The sequence below is a fragment of the Sminthopsis crassicaudata genome, chromosome 3 (genome assembly GCF_048593235.1).
Source record: "Sminthopsis crassicaudata isolate SCR6 chromosome 3, ASM4859323v1, whole genome shotgun sequence".
Lineage (NCBI taxonomy): Eukaryota > Metazoa > Chordata > Mammalia > Dasyuromorphia > Dasyuridae > Sminthopsis > Sminthopsis crassicaudata.
In genome coordinates this window covers 270453605-270473088 of record NC_133619.1, presented here as the reverse complement: position 1 = coordinate 270473088, position 19484 = coordinate 270453605, and the positions used below count along the sequence as shown (strand labels likewise).

The following is a 19484-nucleotide window of genomic DNA, read 5'->3' as shown; positions in this document are numbered from 1 at the left end:
ACTCATAATCTGTTAATTTTCCTGTAAAATAATTTGCAATAAGTTTGATAGATTGCAAAAATAAAATAAACAGCTCCAATTTTCATATTGTTTCTTACAATATTACCTTTTGTTCTAAATGACCTTTTTAAATTTTTTTTTCTTTTTATGTTTTATTTTGTTCCCATGGCTTTTATTTCACTGTATTTATCTTTGTGGACTTTTTAAAAAATGATTGGATGTTAACTCTAAATAATTACTAATAATCATTTTAATTTCTCTCTTAATAACGTAGCTTTTGCCTTAGTTGTATAGTTTTTCTTTGCACTTTATATTGTATTTAATGAGATGTTGATAAAAGTAGATTTGACTTGGATGCCTAAGATATTGTTATGTTAATATTATCTTAAAGATCATTTTTCTGACTTAACATGGGAACATATATCTCTTACTTTAAAAGACACCACAGAAACTGTTTTTATTGTTGCCAGAGAGATCATCTAGTACAAAGTTCTTAACTTTTTTTATATTGAAATCTGTTATCTCTTAAAAGAATAATATATTTTAATACATGTTATTTTAATATGTTTTAATTCACAAAATATATAGGATTACAAAGAAAATTAATTACATAGAATAATAGTTGTCAGAATATTTTTTAAAAACCAAGATCATGACTTGAGGTCAAGAATATCTTATGTAGTATGATTAACTTTTAAAAATCAAGAAATAGACATAGTAGCATGAAGGGAAGTAGGAAAGAATGTTTGTATTCAACTGTAAGTTATTGGATGATACCATGTAAAATTTCTACTTTGAATGGTAAAATGTATTTTTTGTTTAATAATGAGCCCTTTGATTTGATGAAAATTCTCTTATTGATACTCTCTAAATTGTTTTTCCCTTTAACTGCATTTCCATTTCTTAATAAATCCTTCTTCTCTTCTCCCCCTACCATTATTTTTAAAAAGGGACAGAAATCTGATTTGATTTTATGAGTACAGAAAAATTAAATATAATATTAAATTAAATATAATAGAAAAATTAATAAAATAGAAAATAAAATAAAAATTAAATACAAAAATTAAATATAATATAAAATATAAGTTGGTATCTTTTTTGTACATCTTATTTGCTTAGAGAAAAGTTAAGTTACTGGCCCAGAACTATACATCCAATATATATCGGAATTTTTCCTGGTATTCATTCCATTTTCCTATTCCTAATAAAAAATTCCTATTTACTACTAGGGGTGGGGGGGTGGGAGGAATAATTCAGCAAAACCAAGCACTACAGACAAATTTTAAATCACATGTAATATCCTACTCATTTTTCATATTTTTTTCCTAAGTGGGAGAGGGGTGATCAGCCTTGTTCATTAGAATTACAACAAACTTATTTTGGGGGTCACAGTGTAATTTTTTTTTAAAATCTTCCCATTTACATTATTGTTGTCACCATTTTTATTGTTTTCCTTTGCCTACATGTTTCACTTTTTATCACTTCATATAAACGTTATTGTCTTTCATTCATCATTTTTATAGCTCAAAAACAGTCCTTTGTTTTTGTATGGAACAATTTGCTTTGCCATTCCCAAATAGACATCTGTTTTGTATTGGGTTGTTTGCTATTGCAAAAAGGATACTGAAGACTGTAATATTAATTAGATCTCTTCTTATGTCTTCAAGCTCCTTAAAGTGTATACTTGGTACTGGGATTTTGAGGTCAAAGAGAACTGACATTTGACACTCTTAGCATAATTTTTATTTGCTTTCCATAGTGATTGCATTTTAAGTCACTTATGTAACTTATAGTTCACAGTGAATTTCTACTTTACTGTTTCCCCCAAAAATTTAAACAAAAATAGCTTGCTGATTCCAGTGTGCAAAACTTTAGGCCTGAAGTCAAGAAGATCCGAGGTCACACCTTATCTCAGCCACTTAATAGCTATGTTACCTTGGCCAAATGACTTTCAACATTAAAATGTGAGTGACAACAATAATGTTTACCTTCCAGGATTGTTAGGAGAAACAAAGAAAAATAATGTTTATTAAATACTTAGCACAGAGTTGGTATTTTTAAAAAGATACTAGCTCTTATTATTCATAAGATTTACTTCAAACAACTCTTACTGTCTTGACCAAATTGTTACATATTGAGATGAAAACTCAAGAGTTGTTTTGATTTGCATATATTATTTATGATTAGTGACTTGATTCACTTTCAGTTATTAATAGTTTACAGTACTCTTGAGAACTTTCTGAGGAATGGCTTTTGGTTTTATGTACAGCATTTGTCAATTTTCTGTATGTTTTGAATACTTATAGACCCTTATTAGATATTCGATGCAAAGAATTTTTTCTCAATCACTATCTTTATCTTTATGGTTAAAACACACGTTACACATCCCCACACACAAAATAAAGGAGAACTTTGAAAAAATATAATAAGAAAGTAGCCTTAATCTAAAATCTTGCATTAAATATAACCAAAAGATAGTAAAATCTTTTCCATTGAATATATTTGTTCACTTTTGTCATAATTCTCCATTATTTTTCTAGAATGTTTGATGCATTTTTTAGCTTCTGGTAGTACATTAGTACCTGTCTTTCCTTAAGGATAACACTATCAGTAGATAATGGCAAGGTGGACAGAGCACTAGACTTGGACTCAGGAAGGCCTAAGTTCATATCTACCTCTGAAACTTGCAAGTAACCAATCTCTGTTGCCTATTAAGGGAAAGTATTTCTCAGGATTATTGTAAGAATCCAGTGAGATATATCTATAAAGTACTTAGCTATAGTACATAGTCCATAAGTGCTAGCTATTATTATTAGTGTTTAAATAGATAATTTTGATTATAAGAAAATGAAAATACTTGAGTCATGACCAAAAAAATCAAAGTCTAGACATTTTCTGTTATCTTCATGGTCTTTCCAACCTGTGTTACACATAGTAAGTCTCAAAGATAAAGCAGCTTAAGTTGTCTCCATAGTCTTAAGACAATGGTCCTCTAACTTTTTAAATAGGGGGCCAGTTCACTGTCCCTCAGACTGTTGGAGGGCTGGACTATAGTAAAAACAAAAACTCACACTCTGTCTCCGCCCCTCAGCCCATTTCCCATAACCTGGCAGGCCGCATCTAGCCCACGGGCAGTAGTTTGAGGACCCCTGATCTAAGACATTGGGAACCTAAAAAAAGGCCAAAATCTCTGAGAACTAATGAGTAGCTCAGATTAATTCTCCCCTACAACCTTCCCACTCCATGTACTTGAAACTAATTTTTTTAACTCCCTTCTACTCCCACCCACCAAATACTTCCTTTTTGGTATATAGAGATCCAAACCCCAAACTACACAGAAATTGTCTGAGGCCTTTGTAGCCAACAACATGCAAATATTCTCTTCTACAAAAGATGCTTATAGGAGAACAGAAGAAAAGAGATAAAAGGGCAGCACTTATGTTTGGATTTATAGTAGAGTTCAATCCTACAATCTCCTAAAGCCTCTGAGGTCCAAACTCCAAATGATATAACTATCCAGGTAGCAGTGACAACATATGGCAATTCTTCCTACTGCAAAACTAAGGAACATAGAAGAAGGGACAGAATGTAGTAATATACCAAGTATACAGGGTGCAAAAAGCTAAATGGCATCTCATTAAGCATTAAATTAGAGCCCAATATTCAGGTAGGGCTCGTCTGTGTTTCCAAAAGTCACTTACTTAGTGCAAAGACTTTGGCTGGTGAACCATGAATTAGCCAGTATGGGAAGAAGCTTTACATGCTTTGAGGTCCAGTCTCCAAGGAAATAACCATTAGAAAGTGAGCAACTGGAGAAAATTAATGGGAGAAAAGACAAAAGTACCAAGGATCTTGAACGTAAACAAATAATGCAACACAGAAGATGCTAACAGCAGAAAAAAAATTCCCTCTATTTCTATTAAATTAATTTGGACATCTATAATTAAATACTGGGAAATAAAGGGAAGTAATGCAAGTAATGCATCTAATGAGGCAGAAGACCCTGTGGATTCTGTGGAACCAAAATATTTTTCCCAAGTAGTTTAACAAAGGGATGAAAATTGTCAGAGCAGAATTTATGGTCCACCTAACAAAAATAAACTTTGAATGTGGCATTTCATCAAATAACTCCCCCACCACCCCATCCCACCCCCACCCCCCCCAAAAAAAAGGGAAGAAAGAAAGACAACCTGACAACTGATTAGGAATGCAAATACACAGAAATGAAGGACAACTGGGAGAGGGGGAAAAAAAAAAGCACCATTAAAACAAAATATGCACTGTATTCAAAGTTCATTGATCTTGAAGACATGCTTCCTACAGATTTTAGGTCTCTCAGAAGAACAACAAAAGTCAAAAAAATATGAACCACCACAATGTGAAAAGTAGTTCAAGAAAATTGCAATGAATCTTTGAACACAGAAAACAGAATACCAAATTGTAAGAATAAGAATGCACAGATCATCTCAAGAAAAAGCTTAAAGCTTCAGACATCAAGAAACACAAGTGATTAAATTAAGTAATTCCATTGAGAAACAAAAAATTTTGCTACCAGCTGGGAAAAGAACTTATAATGAATCTACTTCATCAATGCATATTGATAAGTTGTATATGGCTTATAATCTTAGAAAGTTAATAAGTATTCTGCCTACAGTTGTTCAATTATTCAGAAAGCTACTCTTTTTTTAACCTGAAAAATTGTTTTACTTTTCCTTTTTCCTCCTCAAGTTATAGACTGATATTTGACAATTACATGTACTGTTACAGATTTTAGCTTTAAAATTGTAATCGGAAATTGTGAATATCATTCATGTAATCAGAAAATTTTCAGATAGTTAAGAAAATTGCATACATTTTATTATACCTGAAGTTTTGAGTAACGTGTCATTCCTTCATAGTTTTGTGAGTACCACTCTCTCGTGATTGTCCTACCTTTTTAACTAACATTTTAAAAAATTGTTAGATTAAAAACATCAGAGTGGAAACATTAATTTTATTTAAAAACATCAGAATGAGAGACATTAATTTTATTCATGCAAAAATTTAATATCTCCTCTCTCTCTCTCTCTCTCCTCATCTCTCTCTCTCTCTCTCTCTCTCTCTCTCTCTCTCTCTCCTTCTCTCTCTCTTCCTCTCTCTCTCTCTCCTCTCTCTCTCTTCCTCTCTCTCTCTCTCTCTCTCTCTCTCTCTCTCTCTCTCTCTCTCTCTCTCTCTCTCTCTCTCTCTCTCTCTCTCTCTCTCTCTCATTTTTGCAGTAGCCTTTGGGTCACTCTGCCTGCTTCAAGTTATGATGTCTCTCACCAGTCCATCCTCTATTTAGCCACCAAAGTGGTTTTCCTAAAGCACATCTAATTGTGTTATCCCCCTTATTCCATAGATTCCAACCATTCCTTATCACCTCCAGGATTAAAAACAAAATCCTATTTGACATTCAATACCTTTTATAACTTCCCAGTCCTCTTATACTTTATTCCCTGCCATTTACTCTTCAATCTGGTAATGCTAGTCTACAATTAAGACAGCTATGCCCCATTTCTGAAATTATTTGTATCCTCATTTTATTTGCTGTTTTCTCTGGTTTAAGTACCAACTGAAATTGTTCCATATTCTATACAAAGCCTTCCTAATTCTAGTATCTTCCCTCTTAATTATTTTATTTGGATATATATTTTATTTGTATTTATTGTTTATCTCTTCTCTCCTCTTTTTACCCCTACCCTCCCATTTATTTAGTTCCTTGAAGGCAAGGATTGCCTTTGCTTCTTTTGTTTCCCCTGTACTTATCTCTATAGGTGTTTAATAAGTGTTTATTCACTAAACCTTCTTTTACTCCTTTGCTCTAGCTGTGGATGATTATATTATCTGCTTCTCTCTTAAAGTGTGTGTGTGTGTGTGTGTGTGTGTGTGTGTGTGTGTGTGTGTGTGTGTGTGTGTGTGTGTGTGTGTGTGACTTCAGGTCTGTCACTCTATCCACTGCACCACCTAGCTACCCCTTTTAAATTCTTTTATGTTGTAATCTTTAGCTCTAAGGTTGTGTGTCTATTTAGATTATACTGTTAAACTTGATGTAAGGTTTAAGCTTAATTTCTCCCAGAATGGTTTTCAATTTTGTCCAGTTTTTTTTCCTTCAAATAAATTTTGGTATTATTTTATTGGTTTTTGTAAAATATCCCTTTGATAATTTGCTTGATATTGTATTAACATTGAAACATAACTTATTAGCATTTAACTTTTATTATATCGGCATAGCCCATTGATAAGCACTGATTATTTTTCCAAAGTTTAAAGAGAATTGTGTGATTGAATTTACATAAACATTGAATATGCTTTGAAAGTTGGATTGATTCTCAATTATTTTATGCATCCATCATTTTTATTGGAATTTCTTTTTATATTATTCACTTTGGGTATTTTGTTGTCCTCATGCAGAAGTAATTTTTTATTTTTATTGGTTTATTTTGTATTTTGTGTTTTTATATACTTTAGTTTTGATTTCTGATTCTTTTTTAGTAAATTTAGTAAGTTAGATTCATTTTAAGTAAAGCATCATGTCATCAGTAAACAGAGATCATTTTATCTCCTTTTAGCTTGAAACCTTTGTTTTCTTGCTGTTATTAGCATTTTTAGAGCTGTAGATCAATTAGTAGCAGTGAGAATGAACACCTTTTTTATGTATTCATTGAGAAAGCTGCTAGTGTATCCCCATTGAATATGGTGTTTCTTTTTGGTTTTTGGAATTCATATTATAATTTTCATATTAATTAATTAATTAATTAATAGTAGATTTTCCTCCATGTTTGTACTTCGTTGCAAAATTCACATTTCTCTAAATGGAACCAACACCCTCAAAAATTAGGATATTTTATTTACCTTTCCCTCTCTTTTCTTCATAATTAATAAACATTTTAATCCCTTTCATTTCTCAATAGTAATCACATCTGGCTCATTATTTTTTGACCTTTTCTCTTTAATTCTAGCCCACTATTACAACTCTCCCAATCTTCTTGACTATGACTAGAATCTAATTTACATCATTCAGATTAATCTTCTTAAAGTAGAACTTTATTCTGCATTCTTTTGCCTCCAAAAGTTATCAGTCTCTCCCAGTCACCTATTAAGTAAAATACGTGTTTCTTTTTGAGAATTCAAACCTTTTTAGGTATGACCTGTTCTTCTCTTTTACCTCATTATTCCCCTTAATCTTTCTTATGCATTAACAAAACTTGAATATTTTCTGGTTTGTAAAAAGATATCAGTTCTACCTTAGTAACTATATATATATATATATATATATATATATATATATATATATATATATATATATATATATATATATATAGCAATTTATATCATTGAATATTCCTTAACTCCAGTCTTTCCTTTCCAACTACCTGACAGTTCTACTTGAAAGTACTATCATCATCTCACTATATTTTAAAGTAAAACTCATCTAACTTCCAAAATCAGTTTTCTCTTATGACTTTATTTTCTCTTTACCAGTTTTCCCATTCACATATTTGAAACCTTTAAGAAATTACTTTTCTCACTCCTTTTTTTGTTAGATTCTAATATATGGGAACACAAGGCATGAGTACATAATTTGGAAAGTTAGTTTATAAGAAAGGTAAAAGGACTTTATAAACTAAATAGAGGAGTATATATTTGATTCTAATGGACATAATGACCTATAGACATCTATTTCATTTGGAAATGCCTAGGTGTAGTACTTGTGATTATGGGGGAAAAAAATAAGTTTTATAGCTGTGTGGAGTATAGTTTGAAAAGGAGAAATATTTGAAGCCAGAAGACCAATTTAGCTATCATTGTAACATTCCAAGGAGGTAATGAACATTGCATTTTGTTACTAGCCATGCAAGTAGTGACAAGAAAGCAGATATAAAAGTTGTAAGAAAAAGAGTAGGACAAAATTTTGCAGCTAATGGAAAATATGAGAAAGTGTAATATCAGTAATAAGTAAAATGCAAATAATAATTTGAAAAACTGAGAGACTAGAATATTTCATATTTCATATTATTTCATATTAAAGTTCAGAAGAGGGGCAGCTAGGTGGCACAGGGGATAGAGCACCAGCCTTGAATTCAGGAGGACCCGAGTTCAAATGTGATCTCAGATACTTAACACTTCCTAGCTGTGTGACCCTGGGCAAGTCACTTAACCCCAGCTGGGGCGGGGGGATAAAATAAAAAAAAAAGTTCAGAAGAGAGGTGAGTTTTGAGAGAAAGATGAATTCTGATTTAGATTAATTATATATTTTTGCCTTTCTTTGAATCCCTAGCACTTTTTTTAGCATAGTACCTCACACATATTGTATGCTTAATAAATTCTTTTTATCTTATTAGCTAAATGAAGTGTCCAAAGGATTAAAGCTCAAAACAGTAGGACTGAAAATATAGATTTGTGTAATCATATGCATAGAAATGGTCAGTAAGCCCCTGGGAATTAATGGGATCATTAGGTATAAATAGATAAGAGATTATATCTCTATAATTGATGGGTATGATATGGATAGTGAATACAGACTGGCAGGAAGTGAAAAAGGACAACAAAAAACTATTCACAGAAACCCAGAAAAGAGATGAGAGAGAAAGAAGCATGGAATTAAAGTGGTAGAACAGAGACTTGGTAAAAAATGTTAAAGAACAAACCTTTTATAACATTTTTAAATGTTAGCCATCTGTAAATGTTGGTATTTGAATAAGTATTCTTTGTCCAATTACCAACACATTGATATACTATTTATACAAATGAACAACATTATTGATATTCCCATTAAAAAAGTAATGCAAACGACAAAAGTATTTTGCCTCTAAATGGTGGAGTGGTTTGAAGACTCTTTGGAATATGAAACTATGGAGTTGATAAGAGTTGTTTTCGTTGTGCATCCAAAGGCAGTAATAAAAATCTTTTCATGGATACTTCATCATTTCTTCTTATAGTGCTCATGATGGGTATAATCAAAGAGACTACCATGAAGATAATCATAGCTTATGAGCCTACATCTGTTGGAGAGGATGAAAAGGTAGAAAAATAATTTGACAAAATATTTCAAAACAAGTGAAAAGTGCACTTTGATAGTCATGGATTTAAATGAGAAGGTTGAAACAAGGAAGAATAAAAGAAAAAAGAAAAAAGTTGTTGAATCAAATTTTTGAAATGAGAAAGGTCAAAACCTTGTTGACTCCATTAAAACTTCATGTTTTATAGTGTCAGGTTGTGTTTTTTGTTGTTGTTGGGTTTTTTTTTTTGTTGTTTTTTTTTTTTGTTGTTGTTTTTTTTTTTTTTGTTTTGTTTTTTTTTTTTTGTTTTGTTTTTAAGAAAATTAGAAGCCTGTACAAGTGACTATCAACTCACACACACCCCCCATCCCGTTCTCCCCAATCTCTTTCCCTCTCTTTTCCTCCTCCTTTCCCCTCTTCCCCCCCTCAGTGAAACTGTGTAGTGAAGACCATAGGCTAGAACAAAAAACAAGTAGAACAAAAGTCAAAATAAATATCAAATTGCAAGAAAAGTTCATTCATCTAATTGTAGATCTTTCCACCCAATCTATTTAGATGAACAATCAATACAAGAAAGTGATAAAAGGCAATGATTGTCTTTTAATCAAGCAAACCTTGATTATTATCATTTATTGTGAAATTGTATAGAGCAATTACCACAATTAAGTGATTCAAAGAACTTAAGACTTAGACCAGGGAACATTTGTCCTTCTTGCCACATAGGGAAAAATTAAAATATAGAACAATACTTAGAATTTGAACTTAAAATTTTATATTATTATTCCCACTTCAAAGCAATGGGAGAGGGGAAGTATTTAGAAAATTGAATACTAAAATATTTAGAAAACTTAGTGTTAGAATCAAGTGATCCTACATATCCCATAAAGTATTCAGAATTATAAAGACTTAAGAGAGCTATAGATAGTCTCTTCTCTTCTCTCTTCCTCTTCCTTCCTCTCTCTCTCTCTCTCTCTCTCTCTCTCTCTCTCTCTCTCTCTCTCTCTCTCTCTCTCTCTCTCTTTCTCTCTTTCTCTCTCTCTGTTTAAATAGGACAAATGTGTTAGTGTTTCTCTAGACCTATTAGTTATTTTGTACAGCAGTGGAACATTTTGACTCAACTCCAGTTTCTCATACATATTTGAAGAAATTTATATCACAGTTAAGACTGAGTTGGGAACACCGGCTAGATGGATTAAAGAAATTTGTGCTATTCTACAATTTTGAAAGCAATGAATGACAGATCATTTTTCAAGTTATTCCAGAAGGGGATGAAGGTTATTTAAATGAATCTGATCTCATCTAATGGGTATTATGCAGATCTTATTCCATCGACATCTTAATCTGTTGTGACTTGGATGTGACTTTTCAATAAAATCTACACATCTTCCCCTACCCAGTATGTTTGGCATTCTTTCTCTGCTGTTACTGACATACAATACCCTTGAGAACATATAGTTCATCAGTTATCTCTTGATCAATATGTGACAAGCACTGTATTAGAAATTGTCTCCTTTTTAGTATTATCTATCCTTAATGATATTATTTATGTCTCTTCTGTGTAATTGCTTCCTAGTATGATTTTGTAGCTAGCTCATGCTTAAGATATCTCTCCCTTTGACCTGTAGTGTGATCTAAAGCTAAATCTTAGAAATCATCATTTGCCACGAATTATTAACAAGATGGGCTTCTTTTACCCAGGGAAAAGATCAGTGATTGTATCATCAGTGTTATCATTAAAGCACTATGTGATTTCCTAGAGACAATTAACCTGCCTGCTTGTTCAATATTTGGTCTATTTCATTGTTTATTTTGATCATCAAACTGTAGATAAAAGTCTGCACAATAAACATTTCTTAATCTACTTTGGTTTTCTTCCAATGGGTTTAGTTCTTTTAATGATTCTGCAGTATTCCTGAGCTTGATGGAACCCTAGGACCAAGTGATAAGGGAATATCTTTGCAAAAATCTATGATTACAAAAGTTAGGTAAGCTGATGATGTAAAAGCAGAGAATAAGAGTAGACATCCCAAGTGCTACCTTGCTACTTTGGGGGGAAATATCTAAGTAATCCCACATTGGAAAGATATATTATATATATGAAAACTTTTTGGTAAGAATTAAAAAGATGTTTTAGTTTAAATTTTAAAATTAGTTTTAGCTTAAATTGCTTCCTCCACTGATGGCAGTGAATACAGATCCACTGAAAATAATGTTTCATCATGCATTGTAGGTTATTTTAAAAATTTGAAGGCAAGTCCATTTTCAAATTTTTCATTTTTATGATTTAAATTTTATAGGTTTTTTTTAATTCAAAAAATACTTTCTAGAATCTTTTATTACCTAAAAATTAAAGAGCTTCTTTTTAGTTTGTTTTTCCATGGGAACCACATTTATAACACATTTAACACATTTATAACTTGCCTTGTTTAGACCAATATTACCTGTGTCATTTCTTTTTGTTTATAAATGTATGCTTTAATGTAATAATAAAAACAGGTTGATTGTTTTGTCTTCTTTCTTACGAAATGTTGTGGTATTAACAGTATTTTTAGGCTTTGACAATTTCTAAATGCAGTATATTCAACCTATGCATTGTTTAAAAAAAGACTACTGTATTTTTTACTCTAGCTAAATGTAATGTTGAAATATTAGTTAATATAAATGCATCTTATGAAAATTTAAATCTTCTTTTATACTTCAGTAACATAAAACATCTCCTTAGAATAGCTGAAGAATTTTACATTATAGTAATAAAGTATTCTTGATTTCTTTTTCCCCCTCCTCCCATCCTTCTCAGGTGCTATTCAAGTATTGGAAAAGTTCAGGATGCCTTTATATCTTATAGGCAGTCAATTGATAAATCAGAAGCAAGTGCAGATACGTGGTGTTCAATAGGGTAAGACATTGTATAAGATAAGTAATATTATAATTATGTATATATTAAAACAAAGACCTTTTCATCTTTGACCACATGCTGTATGTCTTTGGGCTTAATCCTCTTTTATGATATTTAATCCTTTGTTCTCTATTTCTTTTTTTCTTGTTTCTTGTTTTTTGTTTTTTGTTTTTCTTTTTAAATAGTGTGCTATACCAACAGCAAAATCAGCCTATGGATGCTTTACAGGCTTATATATGTGCTGTACAATTGGACCATGGCCATGCTGCAGCCTGGATGGACCTAGGCACTCTGTATGAGTCTTGCAACCAGCCTCAGGATGCCATTAAATGCTACTTAAATGCAACTAGGAGCAAAAATTGTAGTAATACCTCTGCACTTGCAGCACGGATTAAGTATTTACAGGTAAAATTTAAATAGCATTTACAAAGAGTTATTTTTGCCCATGACACAGCAGGCAGGAAGAGGGTGGATGGCTGGCAAGTTTGTCTAGTTGTGTCATGGTGTTTATGATCTGTTTCCATACTTTGTATACATATCATAGCTTGCAGTATTATTTTATTTTCCATTTTAAGTGAGATATAAAGTATTCCTAATATGCTCTTTTGCACATTTACTCAGTTGATGCATATTGATTTACATAACTTTTTTTTCTATGTATTGTCTACATTTTTAAGTTTCCATAGCATTTTAGAGAAAGAACACAAACACTGTCTTTCACTCTTGCTTGAAGTTTCATAAGATAATAATTATGAGAGCTCAACTTTGTTCTGATTCTCACAAAGGTTTATATTCTGGTTACCCTCTTTATCCTTAGCATCTTTCTAAAACCCCAAATTTAGAATCTATTTTCTTTAAAACATAATTAGCTACAGCATTTAGGAAGATTTAGTGGACTTGCTCTTACTAAAGTAGGCTTGTGTTAAACTTGCTTTTTACATAATTTTTCCTAGGCTCAGTTGTGTAACCTTCCACAAGGTAGTCTACAGAATAAAACTAAATTACTTCCTAGTATTGAGGAGGCATGGAGCCTACCAATTCCCGCAGAGCTTACCTCCAGGCAGGGTGCCATGAACACAGCACAGCAGGTGAGAAGTTGGGTTATATTCTGCAGGTGCCCAGCTTGAAGGGTTATTTCAATCTTTAGTGGTCAAGCTTATTTTACTAAGCGCAGGACTGGCTTTCTTGATAATAAAAAAGCCTTTTGATTTAATTACAAAGGGATTCTAGATCAAGGTAATACTCCCTATAATGTGGGAGAAATTTGGGGTACCAATTTAGAACCTTTGTGGATTTTCATGATTTTGAGAGAGATTTCTCAAGTACAAATGCTGCAGTGATTATATTATTAAAAAAAAAAAATTAAATCCCAAGGAAGGTACACATTCCTCCACTGATAATTCATTTGATTTTGATTTTTCAATCATTGTAATCAGCTATGTCCACATAGCTTTAAAATTATGCAGCTTATAAAAGTTTTTAATTTGAAGGAAAGAATTAAGAGTATATAGAACCATATTTTTGTCTTCCTTCTGTGATTCTTAGGCTTGTAAACCTCATCATCCAAATACTGAACCTGTATTAGGCCTCAGTCAAACACCAATTTCACAGCAATCCTTGCCACTACACATGATTCCTTCTAGCCAAGTAGATGACCTGTCCAGTCCTGCCAAGAGGAAAAGAACATCTAGTCCAACAAAGGTATATATTCTAGAGAACTAGAAAACCCCAATCCAAAAACAGTCCCAAAATGCACGAAGATTTTGAAATTGCAACATCAAATGTTCTAGTTTTTATACTTGTGGACATCAGGGAGTGAAAGGTTTGAGTTTCTCTGATAATTATACATTTTTAACACTGTATTTCATCATGAAATCCTAGCATCATAGTAACTAAAGCTAGAAATCAGATTACATGCATCAGGCCATTTTATTCATTTCCCTGCTGCTAAGATTTTAAAACGCTTTTCACCATCACTTTCCAATAGTACTGAAGTTTAAAAAAATGTTGGGTCTAAATGACAGCATGTTTTTAAAAAAGGAATCATTTGCTTTATAATTTGAGGGTGGTGGGTGTGAGGGTGGGTTTAAAGAATCAATATGTTTATATATACTATTAATGATTTCCCCTCCTCCCAAGTTTAGTATTAACTTCTCAAATTATTTATCATTTAATGTTACTTTTGAAAGAATTAATTATTTTAAAATTGTTTCATAGATAAAACTGCAGTATTTTATTCCTATTCATTGTCATTTATTCCCCATTAGTTACTGTTTTATGGGCTAACTGCCATATACTTTAAACTTTTTAACATTTTAACATGTTTTCTTCAGAATACTTCCAATACCTGGAGTAGTGGCCATACAGTGTCACATCCTCCAGCACAACAACAAGTTCATTCATGGTGCTTGACACCACAGAAATTACAGGTATGTATACCAGGAAAAGAGTATTTTAAGTTTAGAAGATTATTAACTTCATGACCTTTGGAAAGTTTATTTCAGTTTCCTTAAATCTGTTTTCTCTGCCGTAAATGTGATAATCTGCCTTCCACATTTGCCATAATGATTAAATTAAGTAAGATTAGAAAATAAGGATAGACATAGGCAAAATCAAGCTCCTAGTACTGCTAAAATATAGAACTATTATCTAATTTTACATTCATTGAATTACAGGAGATTATCTCTTGTAGTTACTCAACGTAAGACTAAAGTTTTGAATTCTTTGTGCTTGATATGTTGACTCCAACAGGATTTTTTTCTCCCTTTTATGATAATAGCAAAACCTGGAGTCAGTGCTAAAGGGAATGAGAATAGACATATAAGTCATTATTATACAACACTAAACTGATGTGCATGATATACATTTTATCATTATAGTTTAGTATACTGTAACTGTAAAGCCCAGAGTGTCTGTGAAATTTGATTAGAAAAAAAATAAGTAAAAAATGATAAGTAAACTGCTTTTAAGAAAATACTGCTCTTTAGGTGTTACATTACTGTTATGCATATGCTATTTAAATTGAGATGTCTCTAGTGATTAAGAGAAAAAATATGCAAGATTTTGTTTTCCAATAAACTGGAAAAAATTTTAAGAATTTTGTTGAATTCATCTGAAAGTTTTTTATATCAATTTTTGCATTAACTGAGAAAATAATTTGGAATTTGGTGAATCTTGGGATGAAATTTGTGATTTTGAGGGGATTATTTTGCAATGGAAAAAATTAATTAGTACTGTGACCTGCCCCCTTTTTAAACATGAAGCACAAGAGAAGGGATGTGGAAGTGAATATAGTTTTCATTACCTCTTGCCCTTACTCATCTCCTAGGTGGCAGCTGCCCTTGCTGGACAATTAAAGGCAACCAGACACTTTCAAAGGATTACTTGTAAATTTTCTTACCTGAAAATGAGGGATGAAAATAGATTGTCTCAAAGATCTGCCAACTCCCAATCTAACTTCTTGTGGAAGACAGGCACATACACTGAATAAATAGTCTCATTTATCTCATCAAACCTATAAAAAAGGTTAAATGAATAAAATCATGTGGGAGCTTTCAGGATAGCTAGAATAAAACATTTAAAAATAAGAGACTATTTTTTTTTATTTTTTTTTTAGATCATAGATACCTATGGGCAGAATGGTCCGTTTGCATTATTTGTGAGTAAAAGGAAATGGTAGATTTTAACATGTAACCATAATGTGTGATTACTGTTTTCTTCAAATGATTAAATCTAGTCATACTTTTAATAATGGAATTGTAGAGTTGGAAGAACTTTAGAAGATGCGCATAGTTTGTACCCTCATGTCACAGTTAAAGAAGCTGAGGTCAGGAGATTATATAACTTACTACAAGTCAAACATTAAATTTATAGCAGTGGTTAAATTGGAAATCAAGGAGACCACACGTCATGCAATTTTAATATTTTGAATGGCTAGAAGTTCTCTGGCTTTTTATTCTATATACCAATGTGGTAACCATTTTATATTGGGTACACGTGAATTTTAACTTTTAGTTTCTCTTTTTTGTGTTTGCCCTTTTCTAGCACTTGGAACAGCTTCGTGCAAATAGAAATAATTTAAATCCAGCACAGAAACTAATGCTGGAACAACTGGAGAGTCAGTTTGTTTTGATGCAACAACATCAGCAGGTATATATTAAAGTGATTCCTTAGGATTTATAAAGTATGCTTTTTCATTTTTTAAAGTTGGAAATGATCTTAAATGATGTTTCATGTCCACTTAAATTACCAGAACCACATGCTTTATGTATTTTATAGTATTAGAAACATTTGTCCTGTATCATTTACATTTATTATCAATCCTTTCCTCTCTCCCTAACTCTCCACCCCAACATCTGACATTCTTAATTTTACTTTTTAATTAAAATATAATCAAGTGGTAGAAGGAAAGACAATTGAGTGCTATTGATAAAGATACTTTTAACATTTCCGTGGCTTTGAAAATTATCTGATCTATTTTTTTACCAGAGGAAAATACCTTTTTTCCTCCTAGTTCTCTTATCAATAGAATATTCAGCATATAAGAAAGTCCTTTTATCTATTTTATTAGAAAGCTTGATTTTTTAAAAAAAATTTTTATAATTTTATGCATGTTTTTAGCATAAACATTATAGTAAATTCATCATATCTTGACTATATATTAACACTATATATATATATATATATATATATATATATATATATATATATATATATATATATATATAAAAGACATAAACCCGTTTCTTTTTATTCACATTAATAATTATCTTTTTTACCTTTTTTTCCTGTAGATGAGACAAACAGGAGTTGCACAGGTACGAGCTACTGGAATTCCTAATGGGCCAACTGCTGACTCATCACTGCCTACAAACTCTGTCTCTGGTCAGCAACCACAAGTTGCTCTAACCAGAGTGCCTAATGTCACTCAGCCTGGAATCCGTCCAGCCTGCCCTGGACAGCCTTTGGCAAATGGACCTTTTCCAGCAGGCCCAGTTCCCTGCAGTACAGCAAGAACGCTGGGTAGTACAGACACTATTTTGATAGGCAATAATCACATAACAGGAAGTGGAAGTAATGGAAACGTGCCTTACCTGCAGCGAAACGCACTCACTCTACCTCATAACCGCACAAACCTGACCAGCAGCGCAGAGGAGCCGTGGAAAAACCAACTCTCTAACTCCACTCAGGTAATACAGTAACAACTGTATTATTGGCTTTATAAAAATAACAATTTGCTTATTATTTCTCATATCATCAAGCTTTGAGAGCAGGGAGCAAGCCTGTTGAATGGATGGTACAACTTAGAAAAACTTGTTAAACAAGTTAAGGTTGACTTGAAAACCTTCACTGCCATTTTATAAAAATATTTTAGAGTTATACTACACATGGTCATATATTCAGTGCAAGTTCAACCTTGCCTGGTTTGTCATAACATTTTTATTAGTTCCTGATTTTTCTTTAAAATATTTATTGATTTGTTTTATGTCATCTTCATTTCCCAGTATCTTTCTCCCCTTGGAAGGGACCCATATTCTATTGCAAACAAAGGAAAAAGAAGGGGGAAAATTATATTACAGAGCAATAAATTAGTCAACACTTTAGCCTTAGCTGCCACAACCTTATAGTCTGCTATCTCTTCAAAGAAGGTTGGGAAGTGCATTTTCATATCTTTTCTTTTTGGGCCAAACTTAGCTATTTCAATTTCATAGCATTCAGTGTTGTTCTTTCCACTTACATTTGTATCATCATAGTGTATATATTTTTTTCTGGTTCTGGTTATTTTGCCATCAGTTCTTGAAATTCTTTCTAATGTTATGTTCTTTATGTTCTTATTCATTCCTTCTTATGGTGCACTGATTTTGTTATTTTAGTCACAGTTTATTAGCCTTTCATCAATTGATAGGTATTAACTTTTGCTTCAGTTCTAGTTTGATATATAAAATTTGCTCATATAAATGTTTTGGTATTTGTGGGGCCTTTATTTTATATCATTGATTTTCTTGGGGACAAAAAGATGGGGATATGCCTACTAGTGAAATCTTGGAGGACAATGTATAAGTGGCTATGGAAATTTTAGTCACTTTCTTAGTATAATTCCAAATTGCTTTCCAGAATATTTAACCAAACCAACAAGGATTTATATAACATGACTTACAAAGATTTCTTGGCATTTTTGGTTCTAGCAAATTCTGTATTATTGGGGAATAGATAAATTAACTTAACTTTTCGAGTGGAAAGAGGATGTGATTTAATTGGCAATGGAGTTACATAAAATCCTCACTCAAACCATTACAATGAAGCCTAATAGAGTTTAGTTTTTGAGGCCAAGTGCCATTGTTTCCCAGAGCGATTCAGGGAAACTGCACCAACAGTTACTTGCCAACATAGTCATTCTGTTAACACACTGAATCTCTTGAGAGAAGTAAAGTAATTTTAGTAATTTTAGTTGTTCAAGTCATGACATTGCCTAAGGCAGTACTAAAAAGCAGTACTCAACTAAAGTAGAAAGATGCCCAAATTAAAGATTTGGATATACAGGGAGTTGTAGTATTTAATAATATAGCTGGCTTCCTAAAATGCATTTGTGGTACCAATATCAGCCATATTTTAAATTTGTGGCATTTCTGATACTTATTTACTCAGAGAAATATTAAAAGCCATTGTTTGACTTAAGTGTCTGAATATAGTTGTAAATGTAATTATGGACTTTAAATTTAGTGGCTATATGAGTTGGTAGTCTATAAAATATTTTGTTTTTTGAGACATCTGATCTTATCTGCTAGAAGTTTATGAAGTTTTCACTGCCCTTTGAACTGAAAACCTGATCGAGATCATTCTTTTTTCCCTAAGTTATTGAATAAATTGAGACCTTTGTTAATCAAGGGAAGAATAGTTACTTGGTTAGCTTGCATAAAAGGCCTTTTTATTTTTACCTCATTAAAGACTTTTAATTCTCTTAGAAAAATAAGGTTATCAAGCAGTCCCCAGTAAGGTATGGTTTAGCCTTGAAATAAAAACTAAATAGGAGATGTAGTTTCAATTTCTTTGAGCTAGAAATTTAATAATGTCTATTACAGACAAAATGATTAGTTTTTATGTCAAATAGTTAAAAGACCTAGTTTTCATAATCCTAAATCTGGTGAAAAAGGAGAAGGAAAAGTGAATTTTTAGAAGCAGTTATTTTTAATTTTATGGGGGGGGGTGTAATAGGTAATTTAGACATTTATTATTTAGCTTGAAAATAAGTTTCTTAACACTATGTCTACCAAAGTTGTTTTATTAATACAATTCCCAGCATTGTACTAGGCTGGCAATATAAAAAGTGAAACAAGATTCCTTTTCTCAAGTGCAATAGAAAGAGATGATAAATACACAAACAAATATATTCACAAATACAAGTTTTTAGTGTCCACTAAGAAGAATATTAGTAAAGGATTCATGTTGAGTATTTGAATGGTCAAATCAAGAACTATAAAGTTCCTACTGTATATATATATTATATTATAAAAATAAGTTAGTACCTGATTGCTTAAAAACTATCTTTAGAACCATTTCAGAAAACAATAATG

At 31.8% G+C, this 19484-nt stretch overlaps 1 protein-coding gene across 4 annotated transcripts in view; it reads left to right on the top strand.

Moving 5' to 3' along the window:
- Positions 1–19484, top strand: part of KDM6A (lysine demethylase 6A) — a 240344-nt gene that overhangs the window by 177303 nt on the left and 43557 nt on the right. The window contains exons 11-17 of one of the 4 annotated variants that reach the window (XM_074300792.1): positions 11815–11913; positions 12099–12318; positions 12867–13001; positions 13459–13614; positions 14247–14342; positions 15958–16062; positions 16707–17102. In XM_074300792.1, the coding sequence (XP_074156893.1) occupies positions 11815–11913; positions 12099–12318; positions 12867–13001; positions 13459–13614; positions 14247–14342; positions 15958–16062; positions 16707–17102 (1207 nt within the window). The remainder of the gene's footprint in view (positions 1–11814; positions 11914–12098; positions 12319–12866; positions 13002–13458; positions 13615–14246; positions 14343–15957; positions 16063–16706; positions 17103–19484) is intronic. The other 3 variants (XM_074300793.1, XM_074300795.1, XM_074300796.1) reach the window with 3 other exon arrangements.